General features: G+C 50.0%; 1 protein-coding gene across 7 annotated transcripts in view; it reads right to left on the bottom strand.

Annotated features, from left to right (window-relative positions):
* The window catches only part of L3MBTL2 (L3MBTL histone methyl-lysine binding protein 2), a 27,054-nt gene extending 5,324 nt beyond the window's left edge, over positions 1-21,730 (bottom strand). For 3 of the 7 annotated variants that reach the window (XM_078334950.1, XM_078334968.1, XM_078334978.1), the window contains exons 1-13: positions 21,641-21,730; positions 16,599-16,836; positions 15,027-15,121; positions 13,634-13,767; positions 11,028-11,151; positions 10,094-10,173; positions 7,446-7,563; positions 5,771-5,905; positions 5,377-5,465; positions 1,686-1,917; positions 1,163-1,239; positions 894-998; positions 43-190 (exon numbers count right to left, since the gene is read on the bottom strand). In XM_078334950.1, the coding sequence (XP_078191076.1) occupies positions 43-190; positions 894-998; positions 1,163-1,239; positions 1,686-1,917; positions 5,377-5,465; positions 5,771-5,905; positions 7,446-7,563; positions 10,094-10,173; positions 11,028-11,151; positions 13,634-13,756 (1,231 nt within the window). In that variant the 5' untranslated portion in view covers positions 13,757-13,767; positions 15,027-15,121; positions 16,599-16,836; positions 21,641-21,730. The remainder of the gene's footprint in view (positions 1-42; positions 191-893; positions 999-1,162; positions 1,240-1,685; positions 1,918-5,376; positions 5,466-5,770; positions 5,906-7,445; positions 7,564-10,093; positions 10,174-11,027; positions 11,152-13,633; positions 13,768-15,026; positions 15,122-16,598; positions 16,837-21,640) is intronic. The other 4 variants (XM_035266643.3, XM_035266653.3, XM_035266668.3 and 1 more) reach the window with 2 other exon arrangements.

Here is a 21,730-nt window from a genome sequence, read left to right as displayed (position 1 = left end):
TCTGATGGCAAGACCAGCAGGGGGTGGCCTCTCTAGTCTTACCTTTAGGGGGTGTGAGCTCAATGTCATTCTTCTGACAGAAGTTGGCTGGGAAGATGGCGTGGGAAGAGGCGTGGTAGCAGAACCAGTCTGAGCCATCTGTGGAGGGCCCCCCATCCACACAGATCATCAGGTATCCATCCAGAAGAACCTGGAGGGCAGGGGAGTGGGCACACAGATCATGTCATGAACTGCACCCCATCCTGGGTTGGGACCACACTCCAACAGGGACACGAGGCAGATGGATCCAAAGAGATCTAGGATATAGCCCTCCTGGAGGACACGCCTGAGCCTCTCTGGAGCACACAGCATTTCTGTGATGCATACCCGTGGGATTCTTTCTCTTTCTCACTAGACAGCAAACACCATGCCAGCAGGGGCCATGTCCGTCTTGCTGGACCGTGTTCTCAGGGGTGAGCACACATGCCTGGCATAGAGCCGATCCCCAGTGTGGACGAGCCAGCAGCCTCCTCCAGGAGGACCAAGCAGGTGTGGGGGGCCTGCTCAGACTGAGGCGATAAGGAGGTTTAGAGCAAGGTGACCCCAGCTGTGGCTCAAAGGAGATGGCATATGGCAAGAAGGCCCTAGTGAGGTGACAGGGAAGGGCCTACCCTGACACAGGACCAGGCTCAGGTGTTCAGTAAGCACTTGTCCAGTGAGACTTGGACCCTGACATGAAACCAGATTCTGGGCAAGGGGCAGGTAAGACCCCACCTACAAGTCAGGGACTTTGGGCACAGCCAGTGAAGAGAGGGTGGGGCAGAGAGCTCCTGACAGTGTTAAGCAGGGTTAGAGCTCTGGGCCACATGGGTCCCCTAAGAAATCTGGAGGCTGGAGGGCCAGCCCTGGCTCACCTTACAGACAGTTGCCACGCAGATGTTGCCCAGATTCAAAGGGTCAATGGCCTCCAGCTTCATCCCTTCCTCAAACCAACCACCTTCTGTGTAGACAGCTCGTACCTTAAAGGAATGGGACAGCTGAAGACTCCCTGGGCAGGCCAGGGGGAAGGATGAGGGGAGCAGGCCTCAGGAGGAAAAGAGAGAGTCCCAGGGAAGAGCCAGGTCCCTCAGGCCTGGAATGCACCCATGGCCCAGGGGAAAAGCACCCAAGGGCTGAGCCTCACCTTCTTGAACAGGTAAGGAACAGCATCACAGTAGATTTTCCGGAAGGTGGGATGATGGGCCATGTCACTTCGCCTCTCTTTGGAGATGGCAAAGAGAATGAGGAAGAGAAGGGAGTTGGAGGTGGCTCCCGGGCCATCTCCAGACCTCCCCAGCTGCTCTGCGCATGCTCTTAGCTGTATCTCTGTATCTCAGGACTCCCCACCCCAGAGTAGCAGACACAAAGGCTGAGTCCAGAAAACATCAAGAGCTCTCTATAGGGACTCTTTAGCCCTTGAAACCCAGACTGCTCCCACATGACATGGGAGAGGATCAGGGCTGGGGGCGTCTGGGTTCAAATCTTGATTTTACCACTCACAAGTTGAGCTGAGTAACTTCTGTCAAGTCACTCAAGCTCTCTGGAACTCAGTATCATCACTGCAGGGTGGCCACGCTAGGCTTCACCTCCTGTGAGGACTAGGAAGGTGCTCCCCCACCCCATCCCTGGGAAAGAATGCAGTCCCTCCAGCCAGGGGCTCTGCTAACCTGACATCTTGATGCCATGGCCCACACGTCGTGACCAACCCACTGGGTGAATCAGGGGGCTCCACATGTGGCACCAGAAGTCGTCGTCACTGTCACCATCCTCGTAGAGGAGCCGTAGGCGACCCCCGATGACCGTGTCCACCACAGCCATGCGAGTTCGTGCTACCTGGGACTTGTCCACCACCTCCAGCCGCATGCCCTGCCTAAAGGGGTACTTCATGCTCTCCACCATCTGAAATGACGCCAGAACACAAGCCTGCTGTAGCCGAGGGCTCCTCCCACCCACCGGCGTGCTCTGTCTCTTCACAGTGAGTGGACAGGGAAGGCGTGGTGTTGTCCCCCACACTCAGTCACGAGGTGGCAGATGAGACCGCCTGTTCGGCCAGGCTCACCTTGGCCCCGACTCCCTAGGAGGACACAGGAGGCAGGCACACAGCTGACAATGGGTATGATGGTTCTTGCCACCAAAATGTCAATGAGTTGATGCAAATCCCAAAACACACTTTAGACTAAGGAAACTCAAGTGACCCAGAGAGGTCAAGCAACTTGCCCAGAGTTACGCAGACTCATTAGTGTCAGAGCTGGGCCTGGAAGCTGGTGAGCAGCCTATGCTCTTCATGGGCTCTGCCCTCTGATCCCCAGAGACCCTGCACTCCATGCCACCTCCCAGCCCTCTGCCATGGCACGTACAGACTCACGTCCAGAGAACTGAGTCTCCCTGTGTCCCCTCATATCCAGTTCCAACTCTGACCCTGATGGGCTGTGGATCTGCGGTGCTTTCACAGTGCCCTGGTGGCAACTGACCTAATAAATAAGGGAGGTTGACCAAGATGCCCACAAGCAAGCCACGGTGTTGGGGTACAGGGGAGGAGGTTCTTTTTTTCCACTGTGACTTCACTGCTGTCCTGCCTGGGGCAGGGAACAGGTAGGGTGCAGCGCTTTCTCAGCCCCAGGGCACTGCTGGGTCAGGAAGAACCTGCCTAGACCAGACTAAGCAGTGCTATTTCTAAACACACCAGGAAGGAAACTGTCTCAGAGGTCACAAAGCAGCCAACAGACAAAGCTGACACAGGGGTCCTAAACCAGACAGATCTCTGGCCCAGCTCAAGAGCTGGGATACGTCCTGACACCATTGCCTATCCCACATTCGGTATCCCAGCAGTTCACTCAGTAGAGTAAGAGATAACACAGGGTAAGGCCTGGCTTGGGGACCCTCTGGGCTGCCTTCCCTGCCACGTTCTCTTCCTCTACAGCCGTCAACACAGTGCAGCCCACAATCCAATGCTATTTTTGTTTGGTTATTATTGTTACTTTTTCTCTTTCTTTTTTTTGAGACTCTTGTTGCCCAGGCTGGAGTGCAATGATGTGATCTCAGCTCACCGCAAACCTCTGCCTCCCAAGTTCAGCAATTCTCCTGCCTCAGCCTCCTGAGTAGCTGAGATTACACGTGCATGCCACCACACCCGGCTAACTTTTTTAAATTTTTTTAGTAGAGACAGGGTTTCACCATGTTGATCAGGCTGGTCTCAAACTCCTGACCTCATGATCCGCCCGCCTCGGCCTCCCAAAGTGCTGGGATTATAAGCGTGAGCCACCGCGCCTGGCTATTATTATTATTTTTTCAATGGAGTCTCCTCGATCTGTCTCCCAGGCAGGCAGTGGTATGATCTTGGCTCACTGCAACCTCTGCCTAGGAGGTTGAATCTTTCAAGCAATTCTCCTGCCTCAGCCTCCCTAGTAGCTGGGATTATAGCACCCACCACCACACCGGGCTAATTTTTGTATTTTTAGTACACATGGCTTTTCACCATGTTGGCCAGCCTGGTCTTGAATTCCTGACCTCAAGTGATAGGCCCACCTTGCCTCCCAAAGTGCTGGGATTACAGGTGTGAGCCACTGCACCCATCCCAGCTGATTTTTTTTTTTTTTTTGAGAGGAAGTCACACTGTGTTGCCCAGACTGGTTTCAGATTCCTGGCCTCAATTAATTCTCTTGCCTTGGCCTCCTAAAGTGCTGAGATTACAGATATGAGTCACTTTTACCGTGTACATATGTGACTTTTAACTTTTACTAAAATTTTTTTTTTTTTGAGACGGAGTTTCACTCTTGTTGCCCAGGCTGGAGTGCAATGGTATGATCTTGGCTCCCGGCAACCTCCACCATCAGTTTCAAGCAGTTCTCTTGCCTCAGCCTCCCAAGTAGCTGGGATTACAGGAGCGCACCACCACACCTGGCTAATTTTGTATTTTTAGTAGAGACGGGGTTTCTCCATGTTGATCAGGGTGGTCTCGAACTCCTGGCCTCAGATGATCTGCCCGCCTCGGCCTCCCAAAGCGCTGGGATTACAGGCGTGAGCCACCGTGCCCAGCCTAAATCATTTCTTAAAATTAAATGCCACACAGATGATTCTGTGCTACACAGGAGTCCTAAACCAGATAGAATCAGACAGCCCAGAGGGGCCCCAGGCCAGGCCTTACTCTGTGCTGTCCCTCACTCCCAAGTGAGCTGCTGGGATACTGCATGTGGGACAGGCACTTGGTGTCAGGATATATCCCAGCCCTTGAGCTGGATCAAAGGGTCTGTCTGGCTTAGGAATCCTTTGTGGAATTCTGTGCCAGGCACATCCCTGGCTTGAAACCAAGGCTATATTAGAATTACTCGTGTGCATGGCTTTCATTTTCTCTGCCAGACTAGAAATTTCTGACCACAGGGTCTATATTCTTTGTATTCCCACAGTGCCTTGTAAACAAGTACGTAAGGTTGGGCGCGGTGGCTCATGCCTATAATCCCAGCACTTTGGAAGGCCGAGCCAGGTGGATCACTTGAGGTCAAGAGTTCAAGACCAGCCTGGCCAATATGGTGAAACCCCATCTCTACTAAAAAATACAAAAATTAGCTGGGCGCGGTGGCTCAAGCCTGTAATCCCAGCACTTTGGGAGGCCAAGGCAGGTGGATCTCGAGGTCAAGAGATCAAGACCATCCTGGTCAACATGGTGAAACCCCATCTCTACTAAAAAAAATACAAAAAATTAGCTGGGCATGGTGGTGCGTGCCTGTAATCCCAGCTACTCAGGAGGCTGAGGGAGAAGAATTGCCTGAACCCAGGAGGCGGAGGTTGCATTGAGCTGAGATCACGCCATTGCACTCCAGCCTGGGTAACAAGAGCAAAACTCCGTCTCAAAAATAAATAAATAAATAAATACACACACACACACACACACACACACACACACACACACACACTCGGGAGGCTAAGGCAGGAGAATCACTTGAACCCAGGAGGCGGAGATTGCAGTGAGTCAAGATTGCACCACTGCACCCCAGCCTGGGCAACAGAGTGAGACTCTGTCTCAAAAAAAGAAAAAAAACAAGTATGTAAGAAAATCTATTGAGTGAACACTTCTAAAAAATTCTATGAGCAAAGATAAGGATCAGGAAGAGCAAAAGGCAGACAAAGCGGCATAACTGGTGCGGTAGGAGCAGAGTCTGGGTGGGGTGGTGGCTGACACCAGGCTAGAAAGGCAGACGGCAACCACGGGCAGCAGCATTTGTCTCCAGCCCTGCAAAATGTGGAGCTGCCAAAGATCATCAGGCAAGGGAATCTTAGATAACATCCTCCAGTGAGTAGCATGGAGGATGAGAAAAATGGAAGAGCGGAGAGAGGGACATCAGTTAAGGGCTCACTGCTGACCTTGATGTGGAAATCCACGGGAAGCGTCCTGGAGCCCACCAGCCGTTTCATGAGGTAGCCCTTCCAGTCAGTGAACTTGGCATGGATGGCTGTGGAGGCACCAGCAAAATCCTGGTTACACAGACTGACAATACCCTCACCTACAGGGGCGCTAGCGCCCACCCAGAGTGGGGACTCCTCAGCAGTGGGGACTGAACATTGCTGCCTCTTCAGGCCAGCAATTACTTCATCTGAAAACCTCAGACTCCACAGCTGGATCTGCTCCTGGGCCTCTGGGACAGGAAGGGCAGGAAGCCAGGGGCAAGTGGGTTGTGTTCTGTCTAACAAGGCAGAGGACTCTCCCTCTACCAGGGGCCCTGTAGGAGTAAGAAAGGAAATGTTCTCATCAGCTCACTCCGTGGGGGCACTAGGATCTTGCTGTTGATGGCACACCAGCCAATGGGGTGGACATCCACAGTCCCCAGGTTGCACCAGAAGTCATGGCTGGCGTCACTTTCAAAGCCTTCATACCGAAGCAGCACCCGATACCCTAAAGGAAAGGAAAGGGCACCTGTGAGGGAGGGTGACCTGGGGAAGGTATGTTCTTAGGCCTTCTCTTTTCTCTAGCCTAAGCTGGATTTCTGGCACCTATTCTTCCAGGCGAGTGGATTCCTGTTGGCCACAACAGGCCTAGCCAAACAAATCCATGCCCCTAGTTAGGGAAGCATTATAGCACAGTGCTGAGAGTTAATTTTCTATATACTGATTATCCCTGGAATGAATTTTACTTTTAAAATTTTTTTCATTTTCTGTAGAGACAGGGTTTCACTCTGTTGCCCAGGCTGGTCTCAAACTCCTGAGCTCAAGCAATCCTCCTGCCTTGGCCTCCAAGTGCTGGGATTATAGGTATGAGCCACTACATCTGGCCCTGGAACAAACTTTAAAAATTGAGGTTTCTGGCTGGGCACGGTGGCTCACGCCTGTAATCCCAGCACTTCGGGAGTCCAAGGTGAGTGGAACACGAGGTCAAGAGATCGAGACCATCCTGGTCAACATGGTGAAACCCCGTCTCTACTAAAAATACAAAAAAATTTGCTGGGCATGGTGGCCCGTGCCTGTAATCCCAGCTACTTAGGAGGCTGAGGCAGGAGAATTGCCTGAATCCAGGAAGCGGAGGTTGCAGGGAGCCGAGATGGTGCCATTGCACTCCAGCCTGGGTAACAAGAGTGAAACTCTGTCTCAAAAAAAAAAAAAGAAATGCAGAATCTGGGCTGGGCATGGTGGCTCATGCCTATAATCCCAGCACTTTGGAAGGTCAAAGCTGGTGGATCACCTGTGATCAGGAGTTCGAAACCAGCCTGGCCAACATGGCGAAACCCCGTCTCTACTGAAAAAAAAAAAAAATACAAAAAAATTAGCTGGGCATGGTGGTGAGCACCTGTAATTCCAGCTGTTCAGGAGGCTGAGGCAGGAGAACCCAGGAGGTGAAGGTTGCAGTGGGCCGAGATCAGGCCATTGCACTGCAGCCTGGGCAACAAGAGTGAAACAATGTCTCAAAAACAACAACAACAACAACAACAACAAAAATTGAGGTTTCTGGCCAGGTGCAGTGGCTTACGCCTGTACTCCCAACACTGTGGGAGGCTGAGGCAGGCAGATCACCTGAGATCAGGAGTTCAAGACAAGCCTGGCCAACGCAACGAAACCCCGTCTCTACTAAAAATACAAAATTAGCCAAGTGTGGTGGCAGGCGCCTGTAGTCCCACCTACTTGAGAGGCTGAGGCAGGAGAATGGCCTGAACCCAGGAGGCAGAGGTGGCAGTGAGCTGAGATCGCGCCACTCCACTCCAGCCTGGGTGACAGAGTGAGACTCCTTCTCAAAAAAAAAAAAAAAAAAAAAAAAATTGGAGTTTCAAAGCCTGCTAAGCTGTGTTCCCTTCTCCAGTAGAAGAATCCCTAGAAGTGGGGCAGAAATTCAGTGGGTGGGATTTTTCTTTTATTAGGCCAACTCCTGCCTACAACACTGTCCACCCATCTAGAGATGTCACTCTGCAGACACAGCCCTGGCCCTGCCCTAGCCAAACACCCACCTGCTGTCTGGATGACAGAGGCGATCCAGTACACCCGGCTGGGGAGCACGGCGTCACTGTTGAGCACCTCCACCTTCATCCCTTTCATCACATCCTCCCACTGGTCATAGAGGGGGACCTGTGTGGCGATGAGAATTACCGAGAGTGAGAACTGGGCTAGCAGGACAGAGGCTGCCGCATGGCCTCAGTCAAGTCCTTCTTTGCGCTTCAACTTTTTGGATCACCTACTGTGCGCACAACTAGCCACTAGGGATAGAGATGAAGTCCCTGGCCTGGCGTGGTGGTTCACGCCTATAATCCCAGCACTCTGGGAGGCTGAGACGGGCAGATCATGAGGTCAAAAAATCAAGACCATCCTAGCCAACATGGTGAAACCCGTATCTACTAAAAATACAAAAATTAGTCAGGCGCGGTGGCTCAAGCCTGTAATCCCAGCACTTTGGGAGGCCGAGGCGGGTGGATCACACGGTCAAGAGATCAAGACCATCCTGGTCAACACGGTGAAACCCCATCTTTACTAAAAATACAAAAAATTAGCTGGGCATGGTGGCGCGTGCCTGTAATCCCAGCTACTCAGGAGGCTGAGGCAGGAGAATTGCCTGAACCCAGGAGGCAGAGGTTGCAGTGAGCAGAGATTGCGCCATTGCACTCCAGCCTGGGTAAAAAGAGCAAAACTCCGTCTCAAAAAAAAAAATGCAAAAATTAGTCGGGCGTGGTGGCGCGCACCTATAGTCCCAGCTACTTGGGAGGATGAGGCAGGAGAATCGATTAAACCCAGGAGGTGAAGACTGCAGTGAGCTGAGATTGCGCCACTGCATTCCCGCCTGGTGACAGAGTGAGATTCCATCTTAAAAAAAAAAAAAAAATTTAGTCCCATGTCCTTTAAGAGCTGAGCCAGGGAGTAGAGGTGGCGGGATGATGCAGGGTGATGGCCAGAGACACAGAGCCAGACAGAGTCGAGTCTTAATCTTTACAGGACTGGTTCCTTACTGTATCATTTTGGGCACATAATGCCTTGGTGAGCCTCGATCCCTTCATGCCTGTGCCAACCTGTGTAATGGTGGGGCACTGTTCTTAGTAGAAATATACTTTCTTTCAATCATCATTCAAACCTGGGCTGTGAGCACTATGATCCCCTCATTTCCACACAGCTATCCATCCATCTGCAAGTTTACTCTCTACCTCCCGTCCTATCAAAATGCCCCAGGACGGCACTGGACTGTTTTCATTGCCTTCTCAGTACCTAATCCTCACTTTCCTGCCAATGCTATCCAATGCTACTTCTGATTCTCCTTTGGGAAAATTCACCTTTTTTTTAGACGGAGTGTCACTCCATCACCTAGCCTGGAGTGCAGTGGCACAATCTCTCAGCTCACTATGACATCCGCCTCCCAGGTTCAAGCTATTATCCTGTCTCAGCCTCCCAAGTAGGTGGGATTACAGGCCCCCACTACCATTTCCAGCTAATTTTTGTATTTTTAGTAGAGACAGGGTTTCACCATGTTGGCCAGGCTGGTCCTGAACTCTTACCTCAGGTGATCCGCCTGCCTCAGCCTCCCAAAGTGCTGGGATTACAGGTGTGAGCCACTGTGCTGGGCCAAATTCACCCTTTTTATTCTCAGCCCCGGCTTCAGCCCATCCCATTCCATCTCCCTGGTCATTGAGTTTAGTTCATCACAGAATCTGGACACAGTTGTGTTAGCCCAGGCACCCAGGGGCAGGGTTTTTACAAAGCAAACTGGATTCAATGTGTTAGACATAAGCAGGATGCCACTCCACTGGAATGAAAATGCTGAGACTGTTAGAGAATTCAGGGCAAAAAAGAAGTCCCCCCAGGAATAAGGATGTGCACCTTCATTAGCCATTCAGAGAGAAGAGTGAGAGTAAACGGAGTCAAGAATCAGCTGCCATTGTTCAGGGAACTCCCCAGAGTTCAATGGCAGTTCAGAAAGGAGGCTGGGATATGGGCTTACTCTGGGTAGAAGACTTCCTACTCCCTCAAGACTAAAGAGGCCTCTTCCTGGATTTCTTTAGGAAGGTGTTTCGGAGCTTAGGAAGGTGGTGTGGAGACAAATCAAGAGTGCTTCTAAGAGCTGCTCTCCCGGCCTGCAGTCTCCCACATGCTACAGCTGCTGGAGATTCAATTCCTGGGCTCAAGCCCCGCCCCCAGGGCCTTGCCCTTCATTCTGGATTTTCAATGATATGCATCAGGGAGGCTTTTACAGAAGCAGGCTCCAAGAGGTAGCCATATCTGCCTCTCAGGGTCCAAGAGGCCCAGGCCAGTTAAAAAAAGCACCACGCTTCCATGGGAAAATGGTACAAGTAGGGGAGAAAGGAGAGAAGGGTTTCAGAGTTGGAAAGACCCTTCGACGTCAGCTAGCACCAAGTTCCATTATGTAAAGAAACTGAAGGACTTCAGACAGGAGGTGAAGTCAGGCAGGTGCTAGAAGTCTTCGCAGAAGGATTTTTTTTTAAGTGGACATAAACATGAAGTGGAGCGAGTGGTAACACCATCCGTGCCCTGCCCAGACCTCCCCACTGCCACTGTCCAGCCCGAAGCCGCCCTGAGGAAGCAGGTAAAAGAGCCGCACTGCCAGCAGCTCCATGCCTGGCTCCCGGCCTCCCCCACTCAGCTCCAGGGCACTCACGTGCTTGAAACAGCTGACAGGAGCAGCCTTGTAACTGTGATCCTTCAGGAACTTGCCCCAGTCGAAGCCCAGGACCAGCGCTGCAGAGCAGAAAGAGGATGAGTCGAGAGTGGGAGCCTGAGCAGCAGTCACACCAGGAGCCTGGACCTCGATGGCCCTGAGGGACCTGCAGAGGTAGGTTCCCCCACTCCCAGCAGCCCCTCTCACAGCAATGACCACAACACCGTCCTTCACTCCCTTACCTGCTTCACCAGTGGCCATGGAGACCACAGCTGAGGACTGAATTGAAAGGTGGCAAGACTCTAAGGAGTAAAGGAACATTCAAAGGGAAATTTCCCATCCTTCTTCTCTTAAAGAGGAAAATTCAAATGTCCCTGGGCTTAAATTCCTCACAACTCCCTCAGCCTGATTGGCCACACCCAATCTAAAGGAGGGGAAGGTGTGCACACACCAGGGCCCCTCCAACTGAGCTGCTGCTTGCGGAGCTTAATTTCAGTTAGAAATGCAAACCAATGATATGCATACATTTAACTTGCTTAGCAATCGCTGCACTCAGAAAAAAAAAGAGAAAGGCTCCATTCCTTATCCCACCATTCCTCTCCACACCGGCCTTCAAACCAGATCTGGGCCTCCACTGCCCCAGGGAAACGGAAACCACAGGGATAAAAGCAAAGGGTAACAAAAGCAGCTAATTCTTGGCTTCTGAATTATCACGGGGAGGGGTCCTGGCAATTTAAGGAGGGTCGAAGGGGATTTTCTGGGTAATCTCCATAATACCTAACAGATGAGGAAGGTGCAATCCTGCCGTGAGTCAAGCTAGGGCACTTTCTACCTGGCCGGTTTCCCAAGTCTTCACTCTGAGGAAAGGCCACCCCAGGCCCAGCCCCCTCTTCAGCCATGGCAGTGTCCTAAGCACAGCCCTCGAAGATCTTACCGTCTTGTCCTGTTGGTGTCCCATCTGCCAGCTGTCCTGTCCCCTGGGAGTGGAGGAAGGCTCCGATTTTGGCAGACCAGGCGGCTTTGTGCAGGACTTTGGCTTTCTTGGTCGGTGGTTTTCCCTGGAGGGAAGGGAAGAGGCTATGTGTGGCCCACCGTCTGGGACCATGGCTCCAGGATTTGGACTGCCAGGTTGACGTCCTGGGCTTCGGTCAGTTACTTAACCTCTTTTGGGCTTCAGTTTCTTCATTTGTGAAACAGTGACAATAGCAATGCTGAACTCCGGGGTTGGTGTGGGGAAGGGTCGGGGGTGCTGGGCAGGGCTGCAGGGCAGGGAGGGACCCGTATTCTATCTTTGAAACTTTTGTGCCCTCTCAGATTCAAGTCTCAGTTATCTTCCTCCAGTGTCCCTACAGATAGATCCAAAAAAAAAAAAAAACAATGGGCTTCACAGGGGGCCAGAAACGCTCTGAATTGGAGGCAACCTGTTCGGGAGAGGGTCCATGGCTTTCATCAGGTGCTCAAAGGGGGTCCTCCCCCAAATGGAAAGGCCACTGATCTAGTCTATATTTTGTAAGTTAAACACTGACCAGGAGGGCCAGGGATTTACTAAAGAGATCAGTGAAGCTGAAGCAGAAATCTAGGTTTAAACCCAAAACAAACCTGGGGGCTAATCCCAGTTCTAAAATTTTCAGTTGTTTACCTTTAAGTGAGTTACTAAAATTTCTTTTTTTTTTTTTTGAGACAGAGTTTCACTGTTGTTACCCAGACTGGAGTGCAATGGCACAATCTCAGCTCACCGCAACCTCCACCTTCTGGGTTCAAGCAATTCTCCTTCCTCAGCCTCCCGAGTAGCTGGGACTACAGGCACGCACCACCATGCCCAGCTAATTTTTGTATTTTTAGTAGAGACAGGATTTCTCGACTGCGCCCGGCCGAGTTACTAAAATTTCTGAGCCTTTAAAAAGGAATTTTTTGGGCCAGGCATGGTGGCTCAAGCCTGTAATCCCAGCAATTTGGGAGGCCAAGGCAGGTGGGTCACAAAGTCAGGAGTTCGAGACCAGCCTGACCAATATGGTGAAACCCCGTCTCTACTAAAAATACAAAAATTGGCTGGGCATGTGTGGCACCCGCCTGTAGTCCCAGATACTCCGGAGGCTGAGGCAAGAGAATCGCTTGAATCCAGGAGGTGGAGGTTGCAGTGAGCCGAGGCCACTGCACTCCAGCCTGGGTGACAGAGCAAGACTCCATCTCAAAAAAAAAAAAAGGAATTTTTTGGCTGGGTGCAGTGGCTCATGCCTGTAATCCCCGCATTTTGGGAGCCTGAGGTGGGCCGATCACAAGGTCAGGAGTTTGAGACCAACCTGGCCAACATAATGAAACGCTGTCTCTACTAAAAATTATCTGGGTGTTTTGGTGGGCACCTATAATCCCAGCCACTTGGGAGGCGGAGGCAGGGGAATCACTTGACCCTGGGAGGCGGAGGTTGCAGTGAGCCAAGATTGTGCCACTGTACTCCAGCCCAGGTGACAATGTGAGACTCTGTCTCAAAAAAAAAGGAATTTTTCTAAAAATCAATTTTTTCAGGGTCATTGATTTGACTGAGAATGTCAAGCCCTTTAAAGTACTCCCAAACTGTAGCTATTAATATTACCAATATTATTATTAGCTCTTTGAGGAGAGGGATCTTTCTGTGTCTTGACTAAAATCTACAAAATGGGGGAAACAATGATAATTGTCTCACAAAGGCAATACAGTGTATGAAGCAGGAAGCAGAACGATCTTGCGCACAGCAATTTCCAATAAACGTTGGTGGTTCTCAAGGTTTGCGGCACAGGAAGATCACCTGTGGCGCTCTTTAATCTCTCTGTCCAGGCTACACTCCATCCCAATTAAATCAGAACCTTGAGGAGTAGGACCGAAGCATCAGTATTTTTTAATTAAAACTTTCCAGGTGATCCCAACATGCAGGCTAATTTGGGAAGCAGTGTTGCAGATGCTGATCACAGCTACTGGGAAACAACATAAGACCAGGCCCCTGAAGTTGGGTTCCAGCCTCAGTTCTGCCACTCTCTTCCTACAGAGCCACACCAGGTATGTCATTCTACCTCCTTGGACTTCAGTATACTTATCAATAAATGTGTGGGTTCAACACCACATTCAATAATCTTTCCATGTCTCAAAAATTGGCAAGACTTTCTAGGTAGCTGCCTGTGACACGGAGTCACATGAGGCATGGTCTTCCTGAAGTCACCATGGCCGGTGAACCTTGGGTCTGCTTCCCAGCTTTCTTTCAAAGGATTTATACAAGTGTGGGGTGAAGACCAAGGGTGTCCTACTCCCCAGGGTTCTTGTTTAAAACGTACTGAGTACCCCAGACTCTGGGGGATGAAGGTAGGGAATGTAGGGTAGCTTCAGGAATCTATAAATTAACAAGCTCTATAAATGAATTATTCTATCCTCTGAAGTTTGAGAACATAATAAATACCAGAGGGCCATAAGCAAGATGCTTTTCAAACCTTCCTGGCCCTTGCCTCCAGTCAATTGGTGGCTCCTGTCTCAGCACCGAGGGTTCTGGGGAGGACCAAAGTAGCTGCCTCTCACCTGTAATCTGGCCAAGATACTGGCTTTCTTGGAGTTGGAGGAGTAGCTCCTGGAGCAGGAGACGCTGCAGAACCTCTTGGTCTTGGAGAAGAAGGCTTCCCGTGTACCCACGATACCACACATCTCACAGACAGCTGGGAAGAGAACTTAGCACATGACTCAGCTGCTACAGCCACCTCAAAGCAAACAAAATGATGGGCCCTTCAAAATATGGGGCACTGTGTTCACCGGGTGAACCCCTGCACCAACAAAGGCTAATGGAATAAGCGGAGGAATGGGAGGTACTGGTGGGTACATCTGAATCCACCTGAACAAAGTGCTGCTGCTTGGCCTCCCTCGACTACGTATGTCAACAGAGAGGCTAATGGGAACCCCTGAGGATGACTCGGGGTACAGGTGAGTGCTGAAAAGTTTGTGAGAGGAAAGTGAGATAGCCAGGTGTGGTAGCTGCTGTCTGTAATCCCAGCACTCTGGGAGACCAAGGAGGGAAGGTTGCTTAAGGGCAGGAATTCGAGACCATCATGGGCAACCTAGCAAGATCTTGTTGCAAAAAAAAAAAGGGCAAGGTGTGATGGCACACGCCTGTTGTCCCGGCTACTTGGGAGGTTAAAGCAGGAGGTGCTTGAACCCAGGAGGCTGAGGCTGTAGTGACTGAGGATCGCACAACTGTACCTCTAGCCTGGGCAACACAGTTAAAACAGTCTCAAAAAATTTATAGGAAGAAAAAGTGCCAAAGTCACTTAACCTCTCTGGCTCTATTTTCTCATCTATATAGTAAGGAGACTGAACTAGATCAGTGTTTTAATCCTGACTTCACTATTAGACCCACCCTGGGAGCTTCTAAAAATGCCCCAGCTGGCCGGGGGCAGTGGCTCATACCTGTAACCCCAGCACTTTGGGAGGCAAGGTGGGTGGATTACCTGAGGTCAGGAGTTTTAGACCAGCCTGGCCAACATGATGAACCCTGTCTCTACTAAAAATACAAAAAATTAGCTGGGCATGGTGGTGGGCACCTGTAATTTCAGCTACTTAGGAGGCTGAGGCAGGAGAATCCCTTAAACCTGGGAGGCAGAGGTTGCAGTGAGCCAAGATTGCACCATTGCACTCCAGCCTGGGCAACAAGAGCAAAACTCCATCTCAAAAAAAAAAAAAAAAAGCCTGAGCCTAAGATATTAATGAATTGGTCTGTGATGGGATACTGGCATCTGTAGTTTGTTAAAAGCTCCCCCAACGATTCTAATATGCAGAAGCCCTGGTCTAAGTGGTCTCTAATGGTTCCTTCTAGTTCTAAATCCTAAGATTCTAAGAGAAGGTTTGGAAGAAGATAGAAGGGGGAAAAATAAAAGGCAAGAGACAAAAAGACAAGATGAGAGCTGGGCATGGTGGCTCACACCTGTAATCCCAGCACTTTGGGAGGCCGAGGTGGGTGGAATCACGAGGTCAAGAGATCGAGACCATCCTGGTCAACATGGTGAAACTGTGTCTCTGCTAAAAATACAAAAAAATTAGCTGGGCATGGTGGCACATGCCTATAGTCCCAGCTACTCAGGAGGCTGAGGCAGGAGAATTGCCTGAACCCAGGAGGCGGAGGTTGTGGTGAGCCGAGATCACGCCATTGCACTCCAGCCTGGGTAACAAGAGCAAAACTCTGTCTCAAAAAAAAAAAAAAAAAAAAAAGACAAGATGAATAGAAAGGAAATAAGATTCAGCTGCAAAGAGTCTTAAATTAATGAGTTTGGACCCGGGTGCCCGGGTGCGGTGGCTCACTCCTGTAATCCTAGCACTTTGGGAGGCCAAGGTGGGTGGATCACTTGAGCTTGGGAGTTCAAGACCAGCCTGGCCAACATGGCACAACTGTCTCTACAAAAAAAAAACACAAAAATTAGATAGGCATGGTGGCATATGCCTGTAGTCACAGCTACTCAGGAGGCTGAGGTGAAAGGATTGCCTGAGCCAAGGTCAAGGCTGCAGTGAGCAGCCACTGCACTCCAGCCTGGGTGACAGAGTGAGACCCTATCTCAAAAAAAAAAAAGTTTGGGATCCAAGGGATGGCAGTGTCATCACAGACTAGCCTGCCTCTCTTCACAGTCAGTCCACACATTGGAGGCCCGGACACAGGGGTTCAGCAGCTGTGCAAACAACACATTTTGAAGACAATTGGTCTCCAGATTCTCATCTGTCCACCCCCAACCCAATCCTTCTACTCAGGGTCACTTTATCGTGTATCACCTCCCCGCTCCCACCCTGATTCCAAGCCATGGGCTATTTGTCCCTTCTTGGAAAGTAACCAAAACACTTTAGGTTTCCCATCTTTTCAACATCCAAGTTGGAAATCCACGGCACTTATACAAATGTAAAAGCAACACCATGTTACTCACTGACATCTAATCTGTGGTGAATAAACATTAGTCATATGAAGAATGAATGAAATCACAATTCAAAATTAGACTGGGGCTGGGCACAATGGCTCACTCCTGTAATTCCAGCAATTTGGGAGGCTGAGATCGGTGAGTCACCTGAGTTCAGGAGTTCGAGACTAGCCTGGCCAACATGGTGATACTCCGACTCTACTAAAAATACAAAAATTAGCCGGGTATAGTGGCAGGTGCTTGTAGTCCTAACTACTTGGAAGTCTGAGGCATGAGAATCACCTGAACTCAGGAGGCGGAGATTGCAATAAACCAAGATAATGCCACTGCACTCCATCCTGGGTGATGGAGACTCAGCCATCACCACCACCACCCCCCACCCCCCGCAAAAAAAAAATTAGACTGCAGCAGAGGAATTAACGTTGTGGCTTCTTGTGCTTTGGTCTCCCTTACAGGTCCTTAGACATCTGATCCCCTAGACAGAGTAAACAGCCTTTTACACCTGGATGGCTCTGCCCATATAGCCTATATCCAGCCCCCTCTTCCTCTATCATCTCCTGACTCTTCTCTATCCTCAGGGGACACTCTGAAGGCACCTGGCTCAGAACCACTGCCATCCAAGGATCGAGGAGTCCCAGGGCTGAGCAAATGCAGGGGGGAGGTTGGCAGTTCCCCTGCTTCCCGATCCTCATTCTCTGCTTCACTTGACTCCTCCAGATAGGAGCTGCTCTCACTGCCCACACTGCTGTTATAACTGCGGAAACTATCATAGCCACCAAACAGCTCCAAGTCATCATCTTCCTCTTCCTCCATTGGTTCTGAAGATGGGGTCTCCTAGTGGAGGATGACACAAAGCAGAGAGAATTATGATTGGCTTTAGTGCACGGGGGAGAAGCTGCAGATCTGCTATCAGCCCCCTTGCACTTATGGGAATCTTCCAAATCCTCCTTTTATAAACACCGGGAGCATTACTCCTATTCACACATTTCTCCACCATGACTAATACAACAGCTTAACAAGACATAAAATATGTGTTAGGAAGTCACCAGGCTCCTCTGTGGATTTATAAATGATGATACTTTAACATGGTTCAAACAGAATTCTGTATAACATTGTGGGCTGAGTGTGGTGGCTCACGCCTGTAATCCCAACACTTTGGGAGGCTGAGGAGGGCAGATCACCTGAGGTCAGGAGTTAGAGACCAGCCTGGCCAACATGGTGAAACCCCATCTCTACTAAAAAATTAGCTGGGCATGGTGGAGGCTGGGGTGGAGAATCACTTGAACCCAGCAGGAGGAGGTTGCAGTGAATCGAGATTGCACCACTACACTCCAGCCTGGGCAACAGAGCAAGACTTTGTCTCAAAAGAAAAAAGAAAAATATCCTAAGGTAACTTCACAAAGAGTTTCTGGGGTAGAAGACATATATTAAAATTAATTCTTCTGGGCCAGGTGCAGTGGCTGATGTCTGTAATCCCAGCACTTTGGGAGGCCGAGGCAGGTGGACTGCCTGAGGTCAGGAGTTTGAGGCCAGCATGGTGAAGCCCAGTGTCTACTAAAAATACCAAAAATTAGACTGGTATAGTTGCAGGTGCCTGTAATCCCAGCTACTCGGGAAGCTGAGGCAGGAAAATTGCTTGAACTCAGGAGGTGGAGGTTGTAGTGAGCCAAAATGGCACCATTGCACTCTAGCCTGGACAATTGTGAGACTCTGTCTCAAAAAAAAAAAAAAAATCTTCCTGTTCAATATACATCAAAATGATCTCAACTCAATTTAGGTTAGAGAAAAGTTAATTTGGAACCCACAGTGCTCCGAAAAGGATCAGAGAGGCAGATGACACACCGATGACTGTGGCATCTTGGTGTATACCACAGCCCTAGAGTCAGCTCTGATCCTAACTAGCTATGGGGCCTTGGGCAAGTCATTTAACCTCTGGGGGCCTCAATTTTCTCATCTATAAAATAAAAATATTTGACTTATGGGAGACACAAATGAGATACTGTATATGAATCTGCCTAGAATTTAATAGAAAATGCGTGAAGAGGCTGGGTATGGTGGTTCACATCTGTAATCCCAGCACTTTGGGAGGCTGAGGCAGGAGGACTGCTTTAGCCAAGGAGTTTGAGAACAGCCTTGGCAACACAACAAGACCCCATCTCTACAAAAGAAAAAAAAAATCAGGTGTGGTGGCACGTGCCTGTAGTCCCATCTCCTTGGAGCTGAGGTAGAAGGATTGCTTGAGCCTGGAGGTCAAGGCTGTAGTGAGCCATAATCATTCCACTACAATCCAGCCTGGGCAAGAGAGTGAGATCTTGTCTCAAAAGAAAGCCGGGTGGTGGTAGCATGCACCAGTAGTTCTAGCTACTCAAAGAGCCTGGGAGGTCAAGGCTGCACTAAGTCATGATCACACCATTGTATTCCAGCCTGGATGACAGAAGAAGACACTGTCTCAAAGGGAAAAAAAGGCGTGAAGAAAGGCTAAGAGTTGATGGCCCCGGGCAGTGGCTCACACCTGTAATCCCAGCACTGTGGGAGTCCAAAGTGGGTGGATCATGAGGTCAGGAGATCAAGACCATCCTGGCCATGGTAAAACCCTGTCTCTACTAAAAAAATACAAAAAATTAGCCAGGCATGGTGGTGCGTGCCTGTAGTCCCAGCTACTCAGGAGGCTGAGGCAGGGAAATCGCTTGAACCCGGGAGATGGAGGGTGCAGTGAGCCAAGATCGCATCACTGCACTCCAGTCTGGGTGACAAAGCAAGACTACATCTCAAAAAAAAGTGACAAGTTTGGGCTCTGGCCCAGGGCTCAAATACCATTTCCAGTGCTTACTCGCTGTATGACCTGCAGCAAGTCAATTTTACAGTGCTTCAGTTTCCACATCTGTACAATGAGGATAGTACAACCTATTTTATAGGGTTTAGGGGCTGGCCATGGTGGCTCATGCCCCTTTAACCCAGCCCCTATAAACCCAGCACTTTGGGAGGCCAAGACAGGAGGACTGCTTGAGCCTGGGAGTTCAAGACCAGACTGGGCAACATAGGGAGACCTTTGTCTCCACAAAAAATGCAAAAAATTAGCTGGATGTGGTGATTAGGGAGGCTGAGGTGGGGTGGGAGGATCTCTTGAGCCAAGGAGCTCAAGGCTGCAGTGAGCTATGATTGTACCACTGCACTCCAGCCTCGGTAACAAACAGCAACCCTGTCTCAAAAAGATTTGGGGGAGAAGTAAGAGACAATACTGGCAAAGCACTCAGAATAGTCACTTGTGGCTGGGCGCATGGCTCATGCCTGTAATCCCAGTACTTTGGGAGGCCGAGGCAGGCGCATCACAAGGTCAAGAGATGGAGACCATCCTGGCCAATATGGCGAAACCCCATCTCTACTAAAAATACAAAAATTAGCTGGGTGTGGTAGCCTGTAATCCCAGCTACTTGGGAGGCTGAGGCAGGAGAATGGCTTGAACTCGGGAGGCAGAGACTGCAGTGAGTCAAGATCGAGCCACTGCACTCCAGCTTGGTAACAGAGCAAGACTCTGTCTCAAAGAAAAAAAAAAAGTCACTTGCATATAGTAAGTGGTCAATAAAGATTGCCAATAATTGCTAGTTGAAAGCATAGACTCTGGTTTGCCTGGGACTGAATGCTGGCTCTAACTCTTACTGTGTGATTTTGTGCATTTTTTATCTTGCTGCCCTCAGTTTCTTCATGGTTATGAAATAATCTTTCTTTAGAGAATCGTTATGAAGACTGAGATAAGATATGTAAAGACTAATTCTATTTCCAGCAGTCAATAACAGCTTTTTTGTTTGTTTGTTTTTTTAGAGACGGAGTTTCGCTCTTGTTACCCAGGCTGGAGTGCAATGGCGCTATCTCGGCTCACCCCAACCTCCGCCTCCTGGGTTCAAGCAATTCTCCTGCCTCAGCCTCCTGAGTAGCTGGGATTACAGGCACGCACCACCATGCCCAGCTAATTTTTTGTATTTTTAGTAGAGACGGGGTTTCACAATGTTGACCAGGATGGTCTCGATCTCTTGACCTCGTGATCCACCGGCCTCAGCCTCCCAAAGTGCTGGGATTACACGCTTGAGCCACCGCACCCGGCCTAATAACAGCTTTAAAAGTGTGACCTGCTATTCTTCTCCACATTATTATTCTCCTTTACCCTTGCAGAATGTTTGAGCTATTCCACTTTATATTTGCAACTACACATGCAAATATGCTAGAAAGGAAACAATTCAAATATAGGTACCCTTGTCAGGCAGGTTGGCAGAGACCACCTGGGAGGGTGAGGTGTGAAGATTGCTTGAGCTCAAGAGTTTGAGGCTGCAATGTGTTGTCATGCCTGTAAGTAGCCACTGCACTCCAACCAGGGCAACATAGGGACACCCAGTCTCTTAAAAATATAAGGTCCCCAGAAGCCAAATGATTAATGGATGAGGTGGTGCTGTGGCTCACACCTGTAATCCCAGCACTTTGGGAGGCCAAGGTAGGCAGATCACCTGAGGTCAGGAGTTTGAGACCAGTCTGACCAACATGGTGAAACTTAGTCTCTACTAAAAATACAAAAATTAGCCAGATGTGGTGGCACATCCCTGTAATGTCAGCTACTCGGGAGGTGGAGAGAGGAGAATTGCTTGAACCCAGGAGATGAAGGTTGCAGTGAGCAGATATCGCGCCACCATACTCTCGCTTTGAGACAAAGCGAGACTCTGTCTCAAAAAAAAAAAAAAAAAAAAAGAGTGGGGTGCAGATTGCAGTACAGTGGGACTGCATAACGGGCAAAGTTTTGGAGGTGGGCCGACTTAATGCCAACCTCCTTCACTTTCCACCTGGGGTAACTTCCTGTGGCGTCGCACCACCTCTAAGCCTCAGTGGCTTGAACGACAAAGACGTAAGAGTAATACAGGATTGCCGTGGGTGTACTAGAAGATAATGCATGTGAACGTTACAGACAAGGAGTGTTCACTCAACTTTAATCTCCCTTCACTTCCTACCTCATGTAACAGGCCTCACAAGCCCTAAAGAACACGGCCACGAGACAAAGATGACAAAGAAGATTCAGGAGCTGGCCGGGCGCGGTGGCTCACGCCTATAATCCCAGCACTTTGGGAGGCCGAGGCGGGTGGATCACGAGGTCGAGAGATCGAGACCACCCGGGTCAACATGGTGAAACCCCGTCTCTACTAAAAATACAAAAATTAGCTGGGTATGGTGGCGCGCGCCTGTAGTTCCAGCTACGTGGGAGGCTGAGGCAGGAGAATTGCTTGAACCCGGGAGGCGGAGGTTGCGGTGAGCCGAGATTGCGCCATTACACTCCAGTATGCGTAACAAGAGCGAAACTCCGTCTCGAAAAAAAAAAAAAAGAAGATTCAGGAGCTCTCAGATCCTAAACCTAGTTCCCCTTCCCCCAGACTAGGGACACCTGTTCCTCCCTGAACACCTTGCCTAACGTTGGCCCCAGCAGTAAAGGAACAAAAAGTAAAGCCAATCGCCTCTGGCCCTGGCTCAGTTTACCTACCTCAGCTTATCCATCCTTCCACCCTCCACCCTCCAGGCGTCGCTAAAAGGCCTCAAGAAGGATCCACGGAGCGAGGCTCTCGGGGTTCCCTTTCCCAGTCACGCTAAGTCCTCTCCCTCTCACCTCATTACGCGGGGGCTTCTCCATGAGACCTAATTCAGTTTCTCCCAGCGTCACCAAGTGCAGGAAGCCATATTGGCCTCGTCGCTCTCC

Source organism: Callithrix jacchus, chromosome 1, assembly GCF_049354715.1.
Source record: "Callithrix jacchus isolate 240 chromosome 1, calJac240_pri, whole genome shotgun sequence".
Taxonomy (NCBI): Eukaryota; Metazoa; Chordata; class Mammalia; order Primates; family Cebidae; genus Callithrix; species Callithrix jacchus.
The sequence above is the reverse complement of the archived record's forward strand: the minus strand, read 5'-3'. Positions and strand labels throughout refer to the sequence as shown.